A 25,600-nucleotide genomic window follows, 5' to 3' on the forward strand; every position below is an offset into this window, starting at 1 on the left:
TGAATTGTCAACTGGAGCTTGGATAGGAGGGTAGTGCTGTTGAGCAAACAAGAGTTTTCAAATAAGGGCAGATTTTTATTTGAACCCAAGTAGTGTTGAAACCTGGCAAGCCATGTGTCTGACTCTGTTTCCTTATTGACAAAAAATTGCCATTCTTCCTATAAAGAAGTGTGTTCACTGTTGGACTGTAGCAAAGCATCTACCCTTTCATAAGTAGGATATTGATCGATTATTGGAAAATGGTAAAGATGTTACAGTTTGGGGAAATTTTGTGAGATCGGTAATGCTTGAAGATTAATCAAGAAACTCAGGAAAAATAGGGCGATGTCAACAATAGCTGGTACTTGAGTCAACTTGATTTTTTTCCTCCTCTTTAGAGCTTTCTTCTCCGGGTTCCGGAGAAAGCCACATCTTCTTCCTCTGAAGTGTCACAGCCATTGTCTGTAATGTCATCTGGCATTATTAATCATGCCTTGTGTCATCTGTATAGTTTTCTTCGCCTATTTCCATTTTGGGGGGGGGGGGAGTGGTGGTGGTGGCTGACATCCATCTCTGCAGCTGCCCTTTTACCTGGAAGCAAGAACTTGAGCTCAGATTCCTTGGCGTCTTGACAGCACCCAGTATTTTCACACCAGCTGCCACTTGGGACACGTTTGCTGCTTTGGTGAAATCTTTTTAAGTCGCGCCTTTTTGAGCTCTGCCGTTTGTTTTGTGGCTCGGGAGAAGCATCTACCGTCCACTCGGATAACTCCGCTGAAGTTTGGATGACAGGTTGAAGTCCACTTGTTGCGTTCAGCGTCTCAAACCTCTCACTCGCTGCTGCCACGGGCATCCTCCGGCAAAGGCGCGGACCGGAGGGGGATGATGCTCCGCGCGGGCGATCGCTTTCGGGACAGGTACCCGAGGAGAGGATGCAGGACGAAGGCTGAGCGTTTTCCGGGGGGGGGGGGGGCGGGCGAGCGAGCGAGCCCCACCGGGGCCGACGCGCCGGGAGTGGGCAGCGGGAGCGGACCTTTCGCACCTCCCGGGGACGCGCGGGCTGGGGAGGCGGGTGCGCCGGCGCTCAGGCGCCCGGCAGATCAGGATGTGATGGTGGCCGCGGCTGGAGGACCGACAGCTTCCTTTCCCGCGCTCCCCGCCTCCGGCACCCGAGCGAGGCTCGACGCGGCTGTCGGGGGGCCCCGGAGCGCCTTCCTCCGGAGCGCCCGGCCGGCGCGGTGGACCCGGCCGCGGAGGCAGAGGCGGACGCGTCGGGGAACTCGCGCACCTGGCACCTGCCACGCGGCGAGCGAGCGGCGGCGACCCGCCGAGCCGAGCGAAGCCGCCGCCGCCCCCTCTCCCGCGAACGGCTAGAGGAGGCCCGGCACGCTCCCGCCGGCCGGCCGTGCCGCGGAGAGAGTGGGTGGGCAGGCAAGGGAGGGGAAGGGAGAGGAAGCAGGGAGGGGAGGGAGAGGGCGAGGCGCGCTCCCGAGGCGGGGGCGCGCTCTCGCGCGGGCTGCCGGGATCGCTCGCCGCCGCTGTGGTAATGTCCGCCATGTTGGCCATGGCGCAGGGAGCGGATCGGGCGGGCGAGCGGCGGATCTAGAGTGTGGAAGCGGCCGCGGGCGGCGGGGGGCTGTTTTCGGGCGGGGTGGGCGCCCATGCTGTGGCCGGGGGCAGTGAGGAGGAGGAGGAGGAGCGGGCCGGCCGCGCTGCACTGAGGAAGGAGGTGGAGGAGGCGGCGGGAGTGCTCCCCCCCTCCCCGCCCGCCCCGCCGCCGCCGCCCGGGCTGTTCCTGTAAGGCGGGGAGACAATGAGTAAACTCTCCTTCCGAGCGCGGGCGCTGGACGCCGCCAAACCGCTGCCTATCTACCGCGGCAAGGACATGCCTGATCTCAACGACTGCGTCTCCATCAACCGGGCCGTGCCCCAGATGCCCACCGGGATGGAGAAGGAGGAGGAATCGGTAGGGACTCGAGTGTTTATTACCCCCCCTTCCCTCCTCCCCCCTCCCCTTTGTCAGTCGGGCCTTGCCATTCACAGAGCGCTTTACGCTCGCTGGAGGGCGCCACTGCCGCTCGAACGCATGGGACTCTACGCTGGCGGAGTAGCGTAAACCCTCTCGGCCGGCGCAGCGCCCGCCCGCAGCCGCCATGTTGTTGCGTCCCAGTGTTGTGATTAGCTCGCTGCGCCGCTTACGCTGCCGTAAGGGGGCCTTGCCGTAATCAGCGACCGGGAATGGCGCAGGGAATGTGCTGGCCGTAATTGGCGTACGGCCTCTGTTTACCTTTTTTTTTTTTTTTTCCTTTTAAATTAACATTTCTCCTGTGCGGGGTTGAGGAACAGAGAAGGCCCCGGTGGGTTCGGAAGTACTTTTCCGTCCATTTGTAAAAGGGGGCTTGCAGTAGGTTCCCTTTGAAATGACTTAGGGAAAGTAAAAGGCTTCCCAACCAAACGTCTCCCAGCGAGGTACGAGTCGCCGCTTCCCAGCGGGAGAGGGTGCACCGGGAGGAGGCGGCGCCGCCGGGGGAGGCCGCGACTGCCGCCCCGGACGTAGCCGGGGAGCGCGATCGGACCGGACGCGGACTGCGAGGCTGGCGGGCCGGCTGCCTCTGCCTGTCTGTCTGTCTGTCTGTCTGACCGGGCGGACTCCCGCTCGGTGCGCAGCGTTAGGACGGAGCCGAGGTGCTCCGGGCGAGCCGTCGGCTCCACGCTGCCCCGCGCTGCACCCCGGCATTTGGTGTTGGAAGGCGGTCTCTCAGAAGTTCAGGACCCAGTGCATCCAAGCGTTCAGTTGCGTTTTTGATAATAAAGTCGCTTTTGGGGGGGGGGGGAGATGGTGTCCCCCCTCCCCCATAAATGAACATTTGCGTAATGTTGCACTTCGTTTGACAGAACCAGGTTTTACGTAATGCAGCCTCGCGTTTCATTTGGCAGTGTCTGTGGATGCTTGTGGTGGTGTTACTTGCTGGTGAAGTTCATAGTAACTGCACTCTCGAATTTCTTCAATGAACCTCCAGTCCCGCCTTATTGTCAACCTCGGGCGTGTGAGGATTGGTTCTCTGGCTTCTGTGACTGTCAAAAGAAAGCCCGAGGTTTCTGTGATTGGGTTTCTCTTTTGACTATTAATATTGCAGGAAATGCATTTAAGCTTTTGATTGGCTGCTCGGGTTCTGACCTCATTATGTTACCCTGTTATTAGTACTTTCTACTGCGATTTCATCGTTATGTTCTTCGGTGTTGATTACCTGAAAGGCGTAACATTTTCAGAAGATAAATATGACAGTAGCCATCAGGATGAACATTAAATTAAAAAATAGTAATATTGGAACCCAGCATTTATGCCTAATTTTTGGAGCCAATCATATTTGAGAATTTCTTAGCTTCTGTTTCACAGATTTTAAAAAAGTAATAGTGTCTACAAGAATTCATTGAATTATTTGAATTTTAAGAATATATTTAGAAATTCCTTTCATGTTTTTTATCCTCCCCTCCCAATAGAAAGGTAGCTTAATGAATCATAAAAGTATCGATATTGTATGTAATTCAGTGTATCCTGTTATTTTAGAACTGGAGTCAAGAGCCATTTTCTAAAATGAAGAGTTAACCCCTGGAAGATACATTGTGGGTTTATTTTTTGCAATCAGCACTGGGCCCTGAGTTTTACCACATGTTTTAAGTATTTTAATTTTAATTTAGGTTTACTTTTGTGGCGTAGTAGTGCCTGGCAAGTTCAAAACTCTTGAGTTCAAACCCAGTACTATTCAGAAAAAAGTAGCTAAAAATGAATTATAAGCCTTGCTATAATATTAACTTTCTCAACAAAACTTGTAACTTCAGGGGTAGAAAGTAAGTGCTAAGCTTGTCTCTGTTCACTAGCCTGCTAGCTTCACTTGTCCAGTTTGGGGGAAGAAAAAAAATCTGATAAAGCTAGTGGAAATTCAGGACCTCTCAATTTCACCCCCCTCCCCTTTTTTGTGCCTGTCCTGGAGCTTGAACTCAGGGCCTGGGTGCTTTCCCTGAGCTGCTTTTACTCAAGGCTTTACCAACAACTTGAGCCACAGCTCCACTCTGGCTTTTTTTTTTTTTTTTTTTTTCTCTTCTTCTTTTGGTAGTTTAGTGGAGATAGTGGAGTCTCACAGATTTTTCCTGCCGTGGCTGGGTTCAAGCTACAATCCTCAGATCTCAGCCCAGCTATGATTACAGGCATAAGCCACTGATTCTCAGCTCTTTTGAGTAATATTTTTTGCTTTTTTAGTGCTGTGAGTGGAGGTCCTTAAAGCCAAGCAAATCCTATTTGTAATATTTATAATGTCTTTTGCTTCCCAGAAGGTTCAGTTGAGGTGCTAGATTGTTCTTTTCATTTTTACAAAAAAGAAAAACAATATTATGTGTGTGTATGTATCAGAAGACTGGTATTTTCATCAGTGACAGCCACTTCCTCTAATCTTTTATTTACAGGAATTTTGTTAGCAATACAATGCTTTCTCTCTTTCTCTCTCTGTATATGTGTGTGTATATAGTATTTATTTTTAAGTATGCCTTGATAATGTTGCGCACCATCATGTCTAATTGGACTTAAAATATTAATTGGTGATTAAAAACTGCTCTTACTATTTGAAAAAATATTTCATTTTGAAGAGTACAAGTATAGTTTCACTCAGCTTCCACTTCCATCTCCTCCATCAAGGCAGTCTCCTCTGTCACTATGGAACTGTTATTTGAATTTTGTGTAGTTATTGACTCAATTTTAAATTACCTTCTAGAAGTGCCAAGATGAGGTAATTTTTAGCTTTGATAGTATGTTAATAACCAGATCATTCTCAGCTGTTTCTATTCTTTTGGACATAACAGCTTTTTTTTTGTTCCAGTCCTGGAGCTTGAACTCAGGGCTTGGGTGCTGTCCTTGAGCTTTTGTGCTCAAGGTGAGTGCTGTACCACTTTTATCCACAATTCTACTTTAGACTTTTTTTTTTGTTATTGTTGTTGTTGTTATTGTTTTAATTGGAGATAAGAGTCTCACAGGTCTCCCTACCTGGGTTAGCTTTGAACTCTGATCCTCAGATCTCTGCCTCCTGACTAGGTAGGATTACAGGCATGAACTACCAGCTCCAGGCTATACAAACATTAAAAACAAAACAAAACAAAACTTTCTTCCTGTCTTTTCATTGTCTTTTAAGATCCACCAGTTGGCATTCTCCTGTAACTTGCTGTCTATAGTGTTGCTCATGTACTTGGCTTATGTCATCTACTTTATTTAGAATCTAAGCCAGAAGAATTAGGCAGTCTGACATGGCTTCATGAGTATTGTATAGTGTTACTGTTCTTTATATCTATTATTTATTGAATACTTTTGTCTCAGGTCTGTTGTATATTTCAGTTAATCGTTTTGTTTTAAATTAGCTTTCTGGTATAATTTTACATATTATAATATATACACATTTACATCAAGGGTTTGATGAGTCTTGACATGTATACACCAAAGATGAGGAACATTTTCAATGTTGTGCTTCCATGTAGCTAGTACCTCTATCTTTTGTTTGAAGCAACCACTGATTTGCTTTCTTTCATGTGCTATTAGTCTTGCCTTTTGTAGAATTTCATGCAAGTGGAAGCATAGGTAATTGTATTCAGCTTCTTTTACTTAACTTGTTACATATATCAGTCTGTACTTTTTTTTTCTGAAGAGTGTTTTAGTGTATTGATACATAGTATATTTATTCTTATGTCTAATGTTGGCTATTTGATTTGTTTCCAGTGTTTGGTTAACATTTAATCATAGTAATAACAAGCCTATGAGGTACTGTAGTTTTACATTTTATAGTTGAAGAAACTGAAAGGTCTTACTGCTGATAATGGGCAGGGCTAGAATTCATACCCCGGCCTTTGATGTTACAAAAGCTTATTCTCATAATCACCATTCTTCATGCTCAGGATTCTTTTTTTTTTTTTTCCAATTTTTTTATTGTGATTAAGTGGTTACATAATTTCCCAAATTTCACAGTATTGTGGGATAGTGATGCTCAGTTAAAATCACAAACACATTCTAACTTTCCTGGAGCAAATTGTCTATCACGGTCTATAACATTTATGAGTTCTATGAGCTTTGCGATACAGTTATTTCTTCCTCATTGGGTGATATGTTCATTTCTTTTGTTTTGCATAGCATCAGCTGTTCCTTCTATTCCACTTGTTCCTTCCCTCCCATCACTGCCATTGAGTTGCTTAGTTCATTTTGGTCAATGTCCAGTGCTGCTGATGGGTCCCACTGTTACATGTTTTCCCCTGATTCCCTCTAGTTCTGTGTTGTCTTCCTGGTTCCCCTCTGGTGTGCACATATATACCATACATGTGATCAGCAGCGTGGGGTTATTTAGTAGTGATTCGACCAGATGAGTGGAAGTCCTTTGTTTCTTAAGTCCTGCTAATTAACTTTGTCGTATCACCTAACATTTTGGATTTAACATCCACTTATCAGGGAGACCATGTACTGTTTGTCTCTTTGCTCTTGGCTCACCTCTCACTCAACATGATTTCATCTAGCTCCATCCATTTCCCTGCAAATCATGCTCAGGATTCTTATAAAACCCAGAATTATCATCTGAACTAAGTTTACTATAATTAAACTAAATAACATTTAGTTTTTATAAGTTGAAGAACTTTAAAAGCGGATACTCATTTGTCCTATTAAGTTATTAAATGTAGTGTTTTCCTCACTTAACAATCTGACTTCGCTCCATTTTCTTTTTCATCTCTTTTGTGCCACTAGGGATCAAATCCTCTGCTTTGTACTTCTGTACATTCTAAGCATGCAGTCTACCACTAAAGTATATCCTCTGCTCTGACTTTACTCTTTGGTCTTCAGATTTTCTTACTTTCTTTTTTAATTAGTTTGTTGACTTTGGACCATTATATTTGAGTGTTATCTTCAACATTTATAAGACAGTTTAGAGAAAGTATCCTAGTTTATTGTTCAGATTTTTCTCTTACTAGTATATAATCTTTATCAAGGCAGTGATACTTTGTCCATAAATACATTCCAAGTATTTAGAAGCATACCTTTCGCATAACATGTATGCTTGGCAAATGTTTGTTGATGTTGAGTGAGCTGCTGTTTCTTTTTCCCATAGCATATGTGACTGCATGTGCTATCTGTATTTCCCCTCTTCTTTCCTCCCCTCCTCTCCTCTCATGTATTTGTGTGTTTGTGGATACATAATTCACAACTTATCAGCAGAGTTAAATAACTTCCAGGAATTCTCTTTGGTTGCTTACTTTGTATAAGTTATGTATATTTTTAAGTTATGCTACATATAACTTAAATCTTTATTTTTTTTTAAGTCAGAGCCCTCTTTAAATATACAATTAAAAAAACACATTGGCAGCTGGGCATTGGTGGTTCATACGTGTTCTCCTAGCTACTTAGGAGGCTAAGATCTGAGGACCACAGTTCAAAGTTAGCCTGGGCAGGAAAGTCTGTGAGACTGTTATCTCTAACTACTGAAAGGCAGAAGTGGAGCTGTGGCTCAAGTGGTATAGCACAAGCTTTGAGCAAAATGGTCAGGAACAGCACTGAGGCCCTGAGCTCAAGACCCAGTACCAGCACCAAAACAAATAAAAAAAGCTACCATAAGCATAGCTTTAGTATGTCTTTGTTTTGTGGTAATTATCTCTGAGGTATGAGTAGATTTGTGTGAGCTAATTCTTCAAGCATGATCCAAGGTCTATAAGAATCACAAGCTCATTTTTTTTATTACTTGTTCATTTTCTGTTTTTTTGAAGCAGGGTATTGATTTCTCTATAGTCTAGGCTAGCATCAAACTCATAATCTTTCTGCTTTAGCTTCTTACATGCTGAGATTACAAGTGTGAACCAGTATAACACTCTCAGCTTATTTTTGAAGGAAAAGATCATGACTGATTTGAATTGTAATTTCTCTTTTATGTTATTTTTGCCACTATCTTAATATTTTAAGTGATATTTGATAGGATGAGAATGTATTTAATGTCATTTCAAACTTTTTGACATTCATGTATTTCCTATTTTGTAATAGATTCTATGAAATATATAAAGTATGTAAATTGATATTGTACAAATACAAAGTATTTCTTTAAACAAAGTAAATGACATGCCAAATATTATGTAAAGGCCAGGTGTTATTATAAAATATTTGGGCACTGTTTGTTATTATAAGATATTTGGACACTGTTTAAAGGGATCTGTATGTACAAACTATGTGTAAACTGGTGTGCTGGAACATTGTTAGGACTTAAAATATGAACGTTGATATCACAGAATTTAAATGGGGAATTTGTGATTTGAAGTATGTACAGTTAGTTAGGTATCTGGAAAGTTACCCAAACTACTAGTTTAGTCAACCTAGTAGTTAACATCCATAGTCATTTCAAAACGTTACATGTCAGTATAGTTGAGAGGAGTGAAAGTACACTACTGATATACATAGAGTAAGCCTCATTGAGAAAGATAACCATTTGGGCTTCTAGATTTGTTGCCAAATATACGTTGAAGTGAATATTTGAGCACAGGAATACTTAAAGCAAGTTTTATAGATGTTAAGTAGATTTAAGGATATTCTACTATGGCTTTTTATCTGTTCTTGCCTATCATTCTTGCCCTGTGGATCCGGACTTTAGGAGGGTAGTACTCTGTCATAGCTTTATCATACTCCTAGCTCTTTCTGCTTGTTTGGCTAAGTGGGCATACTATTCTTATGTTGTCTTCTATAACTTCAGTGTTACCAACTTTAAAACATAGAAAGTACTCAGTAAATATTTGGTAAATTATTGAATAAAAATGGGCGTAGAGACCAGTTCTGGTGGTTCCTGCCTATAATCCAAGCCATTCAGGAGGCTGAGATCTGAGGATCACAATTTGAAGCCAGTTCAGGCAGGGAAGTTCATGAGACTCTTATCTCCAGCTAACCACCAAAAAGCCAGAAGTGGAGCTCTGGCTCAGGTAGTAGAGCATTAGTCTGCAGAGAGGGAGGGGTGCGGGGCGGGGGGGGGGGGGAACTCATAAATAGAGTCCAGGCCCTGAGTTCAAGCCCCATGACTGGAGAAAAACAAATTGGCATGGAGAGTAACTTGAACAAAATATAGAATTGTACCAGATTCTAGATGGCTTTGAATGGTAGGTAGATCTAGGAGTTTTTAGAGTTATCTACAAGGAAGATCTTTCATATTCAAGTCTGGAGTCATTTTTTCTGGTTTTGCTTCTGGTTCTTTCATTCAGGGGTTATATAATAGAGCTTGTTTATCTTCTCTGAGCCTTAGGTTGTTCATCACTGCTAACATATATTAAGTGAGAGTGAGGGCGTTAAGCATGTGCCACGTGCTTTGTTAAATTCAGTAGTTTAGAACTCATTATTACAATAGGATATGTAAGCTGTAGGCCCTTCAGCTGCTAGTGATATTAATATTACCAAACTGCTATCTAATCTTGTGAGAAGCAATGTATGGTATTGGTTAACTATGTGCTGTGGAGCAACACTGTATAAGTTTGAGTGCCTGGGCAGACGTCATTTATAAAATTCCATAGGCTTGTTGGGAGGATGAATTGTGCAAATTAGTAAACAGCTATTATCTTCATTGTTACATTTCTTTCTGTTCAAAATTTAGATTCTGAAGATAGGTAGGGTGTTATTGGTCAAGATTACATCAGTTTTCTACTCCTTTTTTTTTTTTAACCAAATTTATAATATTTCTCAACTTGTTTTCCCTCCCTCCCTTTCCCTTCCCCCCTCTCTCTCATGCTAGTCCTGGGGCTTGAACTTGGGGCCTGGGCACTGTCCCTGAGTGTTTTTGCTTAAGGCTAGTGCTCTACTACTTGAGCCACAGGTCCACTTCCAGCTTTTTTGGTGCTTAATTGGTGATTAGAATCTTATGGACTTTCCTGCCCAGGTTGGCTTTCAACCATGATTCTCAGTTCTCAGCCTCCTTAATAGCTAGGATAACTGTGAGCCACCAGTGCCTGGAAATTGTCTACTTCTTAAGTCATCCAGTGAAGGAGTAAGAGAAGTTGGTACACTATTTGAATGTTGGTCAGAGCTTCTCTACGAGGTAAGAAAGCTGGCCAAAGATCTACTGATGGGTACAGAGCATGATTATAAGTTAGGAAGTTAACATTGAGGTTTTTACTTATTTTTAATTGGCGTTTCTTAGTTGTACAAGGGGGATTTCTTTGTGACATTTCCACACATGTATTCAATGTATGCCACTCAACCTGTCTCCCACTATCCTTCTTTATCTCCTCTATAGTCTTCCAACAATTTCAAAAGGTTTCATTGTTCTATTTTCATACATGCAAACAAAGTACTTTAACCATAGTCTTCCTCATTCATCATCTTTCTAACCCAATCCCTCCCATTGGTATCCTCCCCCAACAGAGACTGTTACTTTCCTGTCATTCATTTTATTTTTAGTGTGTCTTAATTGCACCACATGCTTTTTTTTTTGGGTCATATATTCACATATTATATTTTGCTCAGACTAGCCCTTTCTATGCTTTTCCTTTCCTCACAGAAGTTATATTGTTTTAATGTGGCTTATCTCAAAGTGAATTTTACAAACTTAAAAATTTTAAGGTATGGTGATGAGATTAAAATGAAAGAAGCTTCCTTAGTCCTTTTTCCCCCCTTCTGAATGCAGGGCCTTGAGCTAGCTGGGCATGCACTCTATCACCGTATCTTTGGCCTTTTTGCTTTAGTTTATTTTCCTGGTAAGGTCGCGCTTGGAACAGCCTGCAACCTTGATTGTCTTCCTTATGTCTCTGGTATGGTTGGGATCCCAGGCATGTACCACTATGCCTTGCTTATTTGTTTAGATGAGTTCTTAAGTTTTTGCCTGGCCTTGAATCTCTGTCCTCCCAATCTAGTACTTGGTATTATAGGCATGAACCACTGTACCTGACGTCCAAAGTCCTTTTAAAGAAAGCAATTCCTTTACATTAATTTTCAGAGTTGTAAGGGATGAATTTTGTGTGGCCTCAAAGAAAATTATTGAACCTTTTTAGTCTTTAGTTTCTTCATTTTGGAAATGGGATTAGATTGAGTGACCTGTAGATTATCCTTTCATCTAAAAATTGCTTGAATCTGTGAATTCACATTTCTTTGTACTGGGCCTATTGTCTAGACTGTTAAATAGATAAAAAGTTCTAGGAAATGTAAATACTTATAAAGTTAATGTCTTAACATTTCTTAGATGCCACAGTTTAGTTTATAGTTTTTTAAATGATATTCAATAATATTTATTCACTATCTGCACATGATTCAAAAGGTGGAGAATAAATTTTACTCATATGGCCTGATAATTGATTTTTACTTCAAATTGACAGAGCATTCTGTTCTGTGTATGTCTTAAGATATTATCATTTACCTTATATTTTTCCCTTGTGTATGTATACAAAGGTGTGTCTGAATGCTTTGTGTGTGTGTGTGTGTGTGTGTGTGTGTGTGTGTGTGACATACTTACTTTCCCAACTAGACTAAGTGGGAGTCAGGGTGGTAGTAGAAGTAGGAAGAGAGAGTGGAGAGAACACTTACTTTCCTAGCCAGACTAACTCCCTTAAGGAAGTTATCATGTTTGTTTTATTCAGTACCCAAGACAAGTAAGATAATGACCCATGTACTTCCATCTCTTAGGTCATGGAAAATTGGTAACATGTGTTGACCATGAATGCAGCCACTTGGATTAAGTTTTTACTACTAAACATATAGTCCTGTATCTTAATTTTAAATAGAGTTGAAGTGGAGAAATGGTAATTAGTAGATAGAGTTGTTAGAGGAGGAAAGGCTAATAGGAATGATCCATGAAGGAGTCCAGTGTTCATAGGAGAAGGCCCATCATGGTTATTTGATTTTTATCTTAAAATTTACTAATATTTATTTTCCTTGTCTACACTATATAAATGAAACACAACTGCAAATTTGTTTACTCCATTATCCAGGTTTTTAAAATTTTTAATTTTTTAATTTTTTGTTTAATTAATACTGTAGAAGCAAATGATAGTCACTTTCAGATTCTCCTCAGCACCATTTCCTTATATGTCCGCTTTTTGTGTTTCTTTTTTTCCTGTTAGCTAATATTTCTGTGAAGATAGAGGTACACAGAATGGAAGAGTCATCCCGCTATCTCTCTTGTATATGTTTACCTTCTATCTTTTTTTTTTCCTTATGGGCAGAGAATATATGATTGTTACTGGACAGGTATTATATTACTAATTTGATTTTTTTAATTGAAAATTTTTTAATTTTTTAATTTAATTTTATTGTTAAGATGCTGTACAGAGGGGTTACAGTTACACGAGTAATAAATTGAAATTTTGACATTTTTTTGTGACTTAGTTCCAATACTGACCTTTGCCACTTTGACTAGTGAACAGAATATAGAGGAGAAATATCTCAAATGGTAGTTATATGATTTTTTTTTCATCTTTTAACATGGTGTGTAATGTGTCTATTTTTCTCTGTATCTTTCTGGGAGTTTTGGATTTTCTTTGTCATTTCTTCTTTGTGCTCTTGAAGTTGTTTTTGCATCTCCCCTTTTATTTTATTGACCAATTCTGTCATCATTTCTCTTCTGTCTTCCATCTCTTCTTCATTCTTACTGGAGTCCTTCCCTGGATTGTTGTTGGCTATTTGATTTGGTTGTGAATCTTGATTGCTTATGAATCTTATAATCTTCTGTTGTGATTTAGGTATTTGAGGTCAGAGATTGTCAGGGCCTTCGTCCCAGCTTGGCCTGTTTGCAAATGACAAGTGGCAGCCCTCCCTTGGCTTGGATTAGTTCACACTGGGTAAGCTAGCCCAGATTGGGTCCCCAGGCCAGCAAACACCCCGTGTGTGTGCTTAGCCGGGGGCCAGTGGCGGGAGCTTGGTCTGGTCTGCAGCAGGGACTGGAAACGTTAGATTCTGGTCTCAGAGATGGACAGGCATTGGGCTGTTTCCACTACCCAGCTGCTAGACCACTCCTGCTGCCAGACTATTCTCCACTGGGCCACTCCCACCACTGGGACACTATGGGCACTATGAGAACTGATCTTGGAACCATAAAAGCTTAAATTTCCACAATGCAAACCACAGTAGAATCCATGAGTAACAGAATAAGTACATTGGAAAATAGAACTTCAGAAGTTGAGGATAAAATAGAGGAGCTAGAACAAAAAGTCAAAAGTATGGAAAAAACACTCAGAACCTACCAAAGAGAAGTACAGGAATTGGCAGACTCGGCTAAGAAATCAAATCTATGCATAATTGGGATTGATAAGGGGGAAGAATTTAGTGATAAAGGCATCAGAAATCTATTCAGTAAAATAATATGAGAACTTCCCCACTCTTAAGAGAGAAAATCTCACCTGCTTAACAGAAGCATATAGAACCCCCAGTACACTAGATTCAAAAAGAAACACTTCTAGACACATCATAATAAAAATATTAGACATGAATAGTAAGGAACAGATTTTAAATGTCACAAAATTAAAGAAGGGGCTATATTATAATGGAAAGAAAATCAAAATCGCTGCAGACCCCTCCACACAAACCCTCAACACAAGGAAAGCCTGGTAATGGTATAATCCAAGCACTGAAGATCAACAACTGTCAGCCCAAACTGATCTACCCAGTGAAGTTATTATTTACATAGATGGTGAAATCAAAACCTTCCATGACAAACAAAAATTAGAGGAATTCATGATCACTAAACCAGCATTACAAAGAATTCTAAAAGGAATACAATATGAAGAAAACAATAAAAATCAAAGAAACACATTAGACAAAAATCATTAGATCAAGCCGGGTGCTGGTGGCTCACGCCTGTAATCCTAGCTACTCAGGAGGCTGAGATCTGAGGATCGCAGTTCAAAGCCAGCCCGGGCAGGAGTGACCGTGAGACTTCTATCTCCAATAAACCACCAGAAAACCAGAAGTAGCGCTGTAGCTCAAGTGGTAGAGCGCTCGCCTTGAGCTGAAGAGCTGAGGGACAGCGCCCAGGCCCAGAGTTCAAGCCCCACAACCGACAAAAAAAAAAAAAAATAGATCAATTTAGTAAACACAGGAAGAGGAAAAAAATTCAAGAAATCAAGTAAATGGCGGGAAACATGACACATCTTTCTATAATAACCCTAAACATTAATGGACTCAATTCTCCAAAAGAAGAAGAATAGCATATTGGAGCAAAAAACAAGATCCATCCAATATTTACATTCTGTTTTGGGGGTTTTTTTTAACTGATTAAAGCGTCCACTAATTATGATATATGTTTTTTAATGTATTACCTGTATGTAATATTTATTGAATAATAAAAGATACCAATCTCTAATCTTAGATAAAAGAATTCAGATACAGACATTTGCACAAAATATAAAGAATCTTCAAGAATGTCAAAGGTTTATATCTTATACCTAATACCTTACCTTATAACAGAAAAAAGCCCTATTGCAAAAAAAAAAAAGGTAGCATCTATTCTTGTAAATAATTTCAAAGGAAATGCAAAGTATGAAGTATGTGTATGGTCAAAGTATATATTATATATATATATATATATATATATATATACACATACACATATATATACATATATGTACATGGGAAAGGAATTAGCACATGCATTACTGGGTGAGACATAAGAGAAAAAAATTGGTGACAAAAAAAGATTTTTTTGATGAGGATTTCACTCTGCTTTACATATCACTTAACAGTAGCTGCTATTATTAACACTGTTTTGTAATTAGATAGAGAAACAAATATGAAGAAGTATAAAGTAGTAAAATGTATAGCGTATGCCCATGCACCATTATTAGTTTCACAATTTTTTTCTCCTATCAATTAAAATACATTTTATAGCTCTAAATAATTAGCAAATTAATACCTATTTTTCTTCCTTCCCTGTTTTGTGGAAGAGCAGTTAACAGTGAAAGTGATTAAAAGAAATTAAGACCTTGAAAATTAGTGGCCAAGAGAACTAAACCTTTAGCTAATTCTTAGAGTAATAATTGGGTTCTGGATAGTTGATTTTTGTTTTTGGGACAGGGTTTTGCTATGTAGCTCAAGGCTGGTTTTCAACTTGTGATTCTCCTGCTTTTGGCTCCTGAGTACTGGATTACAAATGTTTGCCAGCTTAGCCAAACTAGCCCTGAAAATTGACAGTAAAATATTGTATTTGTTTTTAGTGTGGATTTTTTTTTTGCGGAGGGGCGCCAGTCATGGGGCCTGAACTCTAGACCTGGTTGCTGCCCCTCAGCTCTTCAGCTCAAGGCTAGCGCTCTACCACTTGAACCAGAGCGCCACTTCTGACTTTTTCTGCTTATGTGTTGCTGAGGAATCGAACCCAGGGCTTCATGTATGCAAGGCAAGCACTCTACAACTGAGCCACTTTCCCAAGCCTTAGTGCAGATTTTTTAAAGAAAGGTTAGATGCATTACTTAGTTATGGGGATTTCAGTGTGATGATCTTCTCAGTGGATGGCGCACACTTAGAAGCAAATGAAGATACACATTAATGACACCAGTGGAATCTGGGATTAACACTTTGATTTGAAAACTGGAAATATACTAATAAGGGTAGTTATGAAATATGTTCGATTCTTGTGATTTTTTTCAATTGGAAAATTATTAATATTCAATATGTAGTTGATGATAACAGGATTCTTACAGTCAAGAGAAGAAGTTTTTGTTTTATTTATTTTGTTGTGCTGGGCTGGGCTCTGTCTCTGAGCTTTTTAGTTCAAGGCTAGCACTCTAACACTTGAGCCAGAGCTCCAGTTATATTTTTTTTGGGGGGGGGGGTAGTTAATTGAAGAGTCTCCTGGGTTGGCTTTGAAAAGTGATCCTCAAATCTCAGCCTCCTGAGTAGATGGGATTGCAGGCATGAGCTACCAGCACTCAGTAAGACAAGAGTCATTAACATTTGTCTGCTGCCCATCAATTTCTGGTAGCATTCCAGTTCAGATAATCCAAGTGGGAGTTGTTACCTCTAATTTAAGAGCCATTGTCTAGGACTTCTTAACCGTGTACATATGTGTGTGTGTGTAATGCATGCATGTGTTCATGTCTGTCTGCCTATCTGTCTCACAAGGACTCTTTGGCAGTCAGGTGAAATTCCTTAGATAACACTAAATGTATAAGATCAGATAACTTCATAAGTAGTTAAACATATCAAAAGTTTTTTTTAATATTCACACGTTCTAAAGAGGAATAGAGTTGAATCCAGTTGTGCAAAATTTGAGGTAGTGATAAGCAAACAGTATTTTGACAAGTATAGCCACTGTTCAGTGACATGAAAAGATCTATGATTTCTGTTGGTATTGTTCTTCACAGACACTGCTAGTACTGCTGACATCTGTTGCCTATGTTAATAAATGATGAGAATATTAATTTGTGAAGATTTAGGAAATTTAAGTTATTTTCTACTGACATTCGTGAACCCTTTGTCAGTTTTTTTCTATGGACATTTTAGAGATCTATGATTCCTGAGGTTCAGAGCTCTTTGGGAGAATTTCTGTTGCCCAAATGCCAATCCCATTCTGTTTAGTGTGTCCCAGATATTAGGCAAGCTACCCCATTGTAAGGGAGATGCTACCACTTTTACTTTTATGTTTAATCTATTTTCTCATAGTTGTTTAAAATTAAAAAATAATAGACCTATATGATTTAAAGATAAAAATTTAACAGCACAGAAGTACATACACAAAGTGTCTTTTTCTCAGATCTTATTCTGTGGAGACAACAGAATGTGTGTGTGTGTGTGTGTGTGTGTGTGTGTGTATAAATAATAAGATGCAGAAAAATCTCTGGACAAATGCCTTTACTTGCTTAGGTAGACAGATGTTTGCCTTGTACTCATTTCACCAGTAAAATTTTTGCCATAATGTTAATTTCTTAAGTCCAAAGTCATAAAATCAGATTATTTTGATTTTATTTTTTTCCTTTAAAGTCTTTAAGGAATTGAGAATTGGTGAATTGTAGCTTTATGTTTTGTCAGTTCTTGGGTTTGAAATCAGGACCTCATACCCAGCTTGCTTGGTTGGCTGGCACTCTACCACTTGAACCATGGCCTGTTAGGCTGCATCTTGCTGTTTATTTATTTATTTTATTTTTTGAATCCGGTCGTGGGGCCTGAACTCTGCGCCTGGGCGCCATCCTTCAGGTCTTCAGTTCAAGGCTAGTGCTCTACCTCTTGAGCCACAGCGCCACTTCCGGCTTTTTTCTTTTTGCTTTTGTGGTGCTGAGGAATCAAACCCAGGGCCTCATGCATGCAAGGCAAGTGCTCTACCAGTGAGCTGCCTTCCTAGCCCCCTGCTGTTTATTTTTGACTTGGAGCCTCATAAACTTTTCTGCCCAGGCTGGCCTTGAATTGTGATCCTCCATATCTCAGTCTCTTGGGTAGCTAGGGTTACAGGTATGAACTACCTGCTCTCAGCCCAACTTGGAGCTTTCTGTTAAGCTGTTTAGAGTTTAGATAGCAAATCTTAGCCTGTTATTCACGTGTGTGAATTTCATTGTCAGTAAAACCTTGCATAGGAATTTTGTTTATATTCTTGTATACATGTAAAAATAAAATCAGATTAACCATGAGATAACTGAGATAAGTGACTTGGTGTATTTTCTTGGTGCATTTACTTTTGGACTCAAGGCAGATCAGTAGGGCACATTTTTGAAGAAAGTTATCATATTTCAGATATGATGTTGGCAAGCCCACAAACTTTCATTGTAGTTTTTGTGATGCTTATTCAGTATTAGCTTCTTGAATAGTCTACATGAACCATGTGTCAGTATTTTCTTTATATCTCCTATTATGTAGTACAATGAATGGCATATAGTAGCTGCTCAATAAATATTTATTGACTTTAGAGCAACACCTATATACTTTTCACACAAGAAGAATAACTGGTACCTATCTAGTCAGTTTATAGTTTTTTTAGGTGAGAAAAGAATTGTATACAAATAGCTCCATGTGAGATACCTATTCAACATGGACAGTAAAAATTATGCTGTGAAAATTTATATCACAAGCAGATGATTTGAACTAATAATGAATGTACTAGTGCATAATATTATACATGATTGACCTGTAATATTCTACTGAGTTAATTTTTACAAACATTCTTAAAGTGATTTCTGTATGCCAGAATACCAAGAGCTTTTTGTGTTTGTGAGTGTGTCAGTCATAGGGCCTGAACTCTGAGTCTGGGTGCTGTCCTTCAGCTCAAGGCTAGCACTCTACCACTTGAGCCATAGCACCACTTCCAGCTTTTTCTGCTTATATGGTGCTTGCAAGGCTACCTTGCCAGCCCGAGCTTTTTTTTTTTTTTTTTAATGACTCATTATTTCTTTCATATAGAAATGTATGTGATACTCAGTAGAATTTTGAGAGGCTTGAGGACAGGCAGGGCCTGAATTTCCCACATGTAATGCCAGCAACTCAGAAGGTGGAAATCAGAAGGCTCATAGTTAGAGGCCCAGCCCTAGTAAAAAGTTTGTAAGATTTTCCTCTAAACCAATAAAAATCTGGGCATTGGTGGTATATACTAACTGATTCCAACTATCAGGGAACCCATAAATAGGTTCGTCATTGAGACTAGCTCAACGTTGAAAAGTTGAAAAGAAAAGTGAGACTCTTATTTGAAAAGTAACTAAAGCAGGTAGGACCAGCCTTGAGGCAGGCCCTGAATTCAAACTTCAGTATGACCACTCTCCCCTGCTGCCCCGCCCCCTCTGAAAAAAAGATTGAGATAGTTTTTGTGGTTCTATGTAAATTTAGGGAAAAACATAAACCCTATTAAAAGAATTGAGGAATTAAAAACATACGAAGGATATTATAAAGAAACAATACTATTTGATACAAGTAACACATAGATTTTTACTTACTTTGGTGTAAATAGTAGCTGGTTTCCCTGAAAACTTGGGAGAAGATTGTTTATCCATTGAATGTACTGGGTTGGAAGGAGCTACCCTTCAGCTTTACTAGAGATCAGGATTTTTCACAATACTGGCAAAGAAATATAGAAAAATTTAGGCCAGAGATTCTCAAACTTAGCACGTCTCCACATCTTTTGGATGGTTTATGAGAATACAGATGTTAGGCTTATCCTCATAGTATCTAATTAAGTAGATCTACTCTCAGACCAAGGAACCTGGACTTGTAAGAAGTTTCTGGGTGATGTTACTTGTCTGGGAATCCAATTTTGAGAACCTCTAGTTTACAATGGAAGAGTAGTTCTTGTTCATATGAGAATATCTGGAGTGCTTTAATAAAATTAATATGTAGATTTTATCCTAAATTTCCAGTCAAATCACACTTTTAAATGGTGACTGATATAGAAGGTGATAGATATTCTCATACAGCATTGTGATAATCGTTATAGGTAGCGAAAGGAATTGGTGTGTGTGTCCATAATCCATGCTTCTTGTTTTGGTATTTTAACATTCCCTTTAGGAATGTATATTCTTTTGTATATGCTCTAATTAGTTGATTTTCAAACTGTTTCAACTGACTCATTATGGGTGTATGTGTAACCGAAATAAAGTACACTTTAATAGCCACATACACACGCACAGAGGAATACAGTTGATTTTCTTCATTTGAGGTAGCTGTGGTTTATAAAGCTGCCAAGGGCACAGAATTACTGATTACTGAGCCACTACTTAGAAATATGGGATTGGGTTCCTGCAAGCCTTTGTTCATAGCAGTTTTCATCAACTGGTGAATGTGTAAAGTTTATGTGTATTTCTGTTTAAAAATACCTTACTTAATATATAGCTAATTCTTAGACATTGAACTCAGCCAATAGTACTGTACTGTAACTCATGTCAAAACAAAACTTATTACTTTCATTAGGCACATCATAACCTTCCTGTGCTTAGAAACATTCAACTGTACTACACTTGAGAGTTCCTTTAAAGCAAAATCATCTACAAAAATGTGAAAAATATGTCATGAGATATAATGTGAGAAGGACATTTGTTTATAGTATGAAATCTGAAACAAATCATGTTCTCATTTTGTTTGACTTTAGTTGGGAACATTTGTATAGGGTAGCAAATTTCCATTTTGCACGTTTATGAATTACATCAAAAGTCTTATATTAATTTTAATGTCACAGATTTGTCCAGTAGGCAAATTGGTAAATATGGGAATTGGAAATAACAATTATCTGCTGGATATTATTCCCCTTTTCAGATATTTCTGTGCAGTGACTGGTGATAGTTAGCTATATGCATTTATCAATTTTTCTTTTTATGTTTAGGAAACAGAAGATTTATCAATGAGGGGCTAGGTTCTTCCAGGTAGATTGTTTATATTTGTACTAGATTACTATTGTTTTGTTGTGGAGGGTAGTACTTGAGGTGGTGATAGTGGCTGTTGTGGAGGGTAGTACTTGAGGTGGTGATAGTGGCAAAAGACTAGAAACAAGCTAGTTGGGAATGTATTGGAAATGTGATTTACTAGCTGTGGGTTTTCGAAACAATTGAGATAAAACCTGTTTGGATACCTTATAGAATAAAGAAGTTTAATTAAGTCTTATTTTGTAATCTGAGATCTCTGGTACCTGAATAGACAGACTAGGATCTCTGAACCTACTCCCTTCTCTATCTGCCAAAGAATAATCAATGCTGAAGTAAATGACTGTGAGGACTTATTACCATGGAGTAAATGATCTAGAGGAGGTTAGGAATAACATTTTAACTGATACTGTAGGTTAATTCTCATTGAATATGAATCATGAAGGAGGTTTTTTTTGGGGGGGGGCGGTCTGGTTGTGGGGCCTGAATTCTGGGCCTGGATGCTGTCCCTCAGCTCTTCAGCTCAAGGCTAGCGCTCTACCACTTGAGCCACAGCGTCACTTCCGGCTTTTTTTTCTTTTTGCTTATGTGGTGCTGGGGAATAGAACCCAGGGCTTCATGCATGCAAGGCAAGTGCTCTACCACTGAGCCACCCTCCTAGCCCAATGAAGGAGGTTTTAAAACTTCAAGTTGAGTTTATACTGATACGAAAAGCAATACTAATTTTACACTTTTTTTTTGGCCATTCCTGGGGCTTGAACTCAGGTCCTGGGTACTGTTCTTAAGCTTCTTTTGCTCAAAGCTAACATTCTACCATTTGGGACATGTCACTGAAGTGCTTAAAATATGTTGATTATAAGGAAGATTATTCCTTTAGGCACTAAAGCAAATTTAGATAATGCTTATCTATATTGCTAGAGTATTAAAAACTGTGACAAAATTAAAAGTAGTCTTAGTACTGTTAGGATATTAACTTAACATGGAAAATTGCATGCATAGGGTAGTAATAAAGCAGTACAAAATGACCATTGGAAATAGGCCCAGACACCAAAGCTTGTCTTGAAATAGTTAATTTCTCTAAGTTGGGAAAACAAAGCCCCAAAGTATCTAACTTTTTTTATCCCTCTTGCTTTTGGATACAAATTAAGTATACCATTATCTAAAATACTGGGGTCAGTAGTGTTTTATTTTTTATTTTTTTTTTTTTTGGCTCTTTTTTTTTTTTTTTTTTTTGGCTCTTTTTTTTTTTTTTTTTTGGTCCGGTCGTGGACTTGAACTCTGGGGTCTGGGCGCTGTCCCTCAGCTCTTCAGCTCAAGGCTAGTGCTCTACCACTTGAGCCACAGCGCCACTTCCGGCTTTTTTCTTTTTGCTTATGTGGTGCTGAGGAATCGAACCCAGGGCCTCATGCTTGCAAGGCAAGCGCTCTACCACTGAGCCACCTTCCCAGCCCCTCAGTAGTGTTTTAGAAGTGAGATTTTTTTTTTTCTCTCAAGTTTTGGAGAGAGAGAGAGAGAGAGAGAGAGAGAGTGTGTGTGTGTGTGTGTGTGTGTGTGTGGTGTCAATATCTTAAGGATGGGACTTACATTCAACATGACATTAATTTATGCTGCCTATGTACCTCATATACCTAAAAGTGATTTTTATATATTTTCTGTGTTCCTAACATAAGATTATATGTGGCTTTTTTTCTTTATTTTTAACAGTGTAGGAAGTAGTGTTGTGGCTTAAGTGGTTGAGTGCTAGCCTTGAACAAAGAGGTTCAAAAAACAGCTCCTGGGCCCTGGAGCCCAACCAATAACAACCAAAAATTGCCATTTGGGCTGGGAATGTGGCTTAGTGGTAGTGTGCTAACCTAGCATGTATAAAGCCCTGGGTTCACTTCCTCAGTACCACATAAACAGAAAAAGCTGGAATTGGCACAAGTGGTAGAATGTTAGCTTTGAGCAAAAGAAGCTTAGGAACAGTGCCCAGGACCTGAGTTCAAGCCCTAGGACAGGCAAAAAAAAACGAGACAAAACAAAACAAAACAAAAAATGTATAAAATTAAATTTTATTCCACCTTAACTTGGTTATATTAATTTATTTTAAAGTCACACAAGATCATAAAAGTTACACTTGTGTCATGTAATATTATGTACATTGTGTAATATTTGAATTAAATTAGAGGCTGAGGACATAGTTCAGTAAAGCAAGTACTTATGAGAGAGGCCTTAGGATCAGTCTCTAGCTCCAATAAATACATAAAGCCAAAACACATCTCTTTCCTCAAACATTATTTTCTACTCTCCTCTGTCTTCTTCCCTCCTCCTCCTTCTCCTCTCTTTTCTTCTTTTCTTCTCCTTTTCTGTGTTTCATGACAGCCTTTCATTGGGTAGCTAAGGCTATCCTTGAGCTCATAATCCTCCTGCTTCTGTCTTCTAAACTGGTATTACGATAGGACCTGACTTAATACTTTATGAGGAAAATATTCAATGTCTTTTTAGCTTTTTGGAATAGTATATAAATGTTTCTATGGTCATTCTATTATGCAGTAGAACACTAGAACATTTTATTCCTATCAAATGTAGTAGGAATGTGTAGGAACGCATTTGTCATCCTTTGCCCATCTTCCTTTCCCTTTCCTTGTCAGCCTTTGGTAATGACCATTCTATTCTCAACTTCGAAACTTTTAAAAATTCTACATACAAATGAGATTATGTGGTATACTTGTCTTTCTGTGCTTGGCTTATTTCAATCAAGGATCTCCAGTGCCATCTATGTTTTTACAAAAATAATGGCATTTTATTCATTGTGTGTATATCCTACATTAAAAAAAATCTGTTCAGGGGCTGGGAAGGTGGCTCAGTGGCAGAGTGCTTGTCTTGCATGCCTGAGGCCCTGGGTTCGATTCCTCCGCAACACATAAAGAAAAAAGCCGGAAGTGGTACTGTGGCTCAAGTGGTAGAGCGTTGCCTTGAGCTGAAGAGCTGAGGGACAGCACCCAGGCCCAGAGTTCAGGCCCCACGACCAGACTCCCCCCCCCCCCCCCCCAAAAAAAAAAAAAAAATCTGTTCAAATCAGTTGAGAGACACTTAGGGTATTTTCATTTCTTGCCTGCTGTGGATAGTGCTGCCCATAAACATGAGAGTATACATGTTTCTTTTTTCTTTTTCTTTTTCTTTTTTTTTTGGGGGGTCCGGTCGTGGGGCCTGAACTCTGGGCCTGGGCGCTGTCCCTCAGCTCTTCAGCTCAAGGCTAGCGCTCTACCACTTGAGCCACAGCGCCACTTCCGGCTTTTTTTCTTTTTTGCTTATGTGGTGCTGAGGAATTGAACCCAGGGCCTCATGCATGCAAGGCAAGCACTCTACCACTGAGCCACCTTCCCAGCCCTATATACATGTTTCTTAAACATACTGAGTTTGGTTCCTTTGCAGATATGCCCACTAATATGATTGCTGTGTTCTATAGAAGTTTTCTTTTAATTTTTTTGACAACTTTCATTATGCTTGTACTAATTTGCATTTCTACCAGTGTGCAAAGGCTCCCTTTATTCCATATCCTTGCCAACTATTATGCTTTGTCTTTCTGATAGTAGACATTCTAATGAGTAAGGTGTCACCTCATTATGGTTTTGAATTTACATTTTCCTGATAATAGTGATGTTGAATATTTTTTTCATATACTTGTTGGCATTGTTCTTTTGAGAAATGTTTATTTAAGTCTACTGCTCATTTTGTAATCTGGTTGTCTTGTTTTGTTTTTTTGCTATTGAATTAATCTGGAATTAATTTTTCCTTCTCCCATTGTATATGTTGTCTCTTCACTATGTTGTTTTCTTTGCTCTTCAGAAGCTTTTTTTTTTCTTGGATCAATTATTAAGAGAGTTTTGGTACAGGATGACCCATTATAACTATATAAGACAGTATGTTGAAGACCAACTTTACAACTTTGCAGGGGGGCGGGAAGAGGGGAGGGATGAGTTAGGGAGGTGGGGAGGAAAGGGATGGTAGTGGAGGGAGTAACAATGCTCGATAGGAAATAGACTGATTTACCCTGCCCATGCAACTGTAACGCCTCTGTACAGTATCTATACAATAAAAAATATATATTAAGAAAAAAAGAGAGTGTTTTGGAACAGAGAACTGATCCTAAGCAGTTTTGGGAACCATTCAGCTTTTCTTATAATTTCCATTTTGGAAATTTAATTGCTCTTTAATATATGTATTTATTTATTTATTTTTTTGTCGGTCGTGGGGCTTGAACTCTGGGCCTGGGCGCTGTCCCTCAGCTCTTCAGCTCAAGGCTAGTGCTCTACCACTTGAGCTACAGCGCCGCTTCCGGGTTTCTGGTGGTTTATTGGAGATAGGAGTCTCACGGTCTCTCCTTCCCGGGCTGGCTTTGAACCGCGATCCTCAGATCTCAGCCTCCTGAGTAGCTAGGATTACAGGTGTGAGCCACCAGGGCCCGGCATATTTATTTTTTATTAGTAACATCTTGCCTTACTTTTAAACTCTTGTCTGATAATTATTGGATGAATTGCATTGTCCGTTTTGTTTTTGTTCCTGTGCTTTTGGACCTTATCCAAAAAATCCGTACCCATTCCCAAGTCCTGAAGCATTTTTTCCCTTTGTTGTTGTTGTTTTTCTGTTGTGGAGCTTCAACTCAGGCCCTGGAAGCTGTCCCTGAGCTTTTTTGCTCAAGGTTAGCACTCTACCACTTCAGCCACAGCTCTACTTCCAGTGTTTAGTTACTTTAATTGTATATAAGAATCACATGGCCTTTCTTGCCCGGGTTGGCTTGGAACCAAGTTCCTCAGATCTTGGCTTCCTGAGTAGCTAGGATTAGAGAGACATGAGCTACCAACATTCAGCTCTTTGTTTTCCCCTGTAGTTTCCTAGTTTGAAGTTATACAGTTAAGTATTTAATCTATTTTGAGTTGACTTTAAAAAAAAATATGTTGAGAGAGGGGAGTCTACTTTCATTCCTTTCCTGTGCTTACTTAATTTTCCCAGTATCATTTTTGGAAAGGCTTTTATCCATTGTACAATCTTAGGACCTTTGTTTAAAAAAAATCAGTCTACTATAAATTTGTGTATTTGCTTCTCTGCTGTAAATTCGCTTGTGTATGTGTGTGAGTTGCCAAAACTATGTTGATTTGATTGGCGTAGATTTATAATATATAAGGAATGTCATTAGTATGTGGTAGGGGTTGAATTGAATCTGTAAAATGCTTTTGTGGTATTGCTATCTTAGCAATTCTGATTCCTTGCATATTATTTTCCATTTTTTCCAATTTGTATGCTCATTATATCTCCTCTTTTCTTGTCTGATTGCTTTAGCTAGGAC

General features: G+C 39.6%; 1 protein-coding gene across 1 annotated transcript in view; it reads left to right on the forward strand.

Annotated features, from left to right (window-relative positions):
* The first annotated feature begins 1,513 nt into the window (after positions 1-1,513).
* The window catches only part of Epc2 (enhancer of polycomb homolog 2), a 100,115-nt gene continuing 76,028 nt past the window's right edge, over positions 1,514-25,600 (forward strand). The window contains exon 1 of the mRNA XM_042683438.1: positions 1,514-1,945. Within this exon, the coding sequence (XP_042539372.1) occupies positions 1,793-1,945 (153 nt within the window). The 5' untranslated portion in view covers positions 1,514-1,792. The remainder of the gene's footprint in view (positions 1,946-25,600) is intronic.

The sequence above is a fragment of the Dipodomys spectabilis genome, unplaced genomic scaffold, assembly GCF_019054845.1.
Source record: "Dipodomys spectabilis isolate Male_0828 unplaced genomic scaffold, ASM1905484v1 ptg000081l, whole genome shotgun sequence".
NCBI lineage: Eukaryota > Metazoa > Chordata > Mammalia > Rodentia > Heteromyidae > Dipodomys > Dipodomys spectabilis.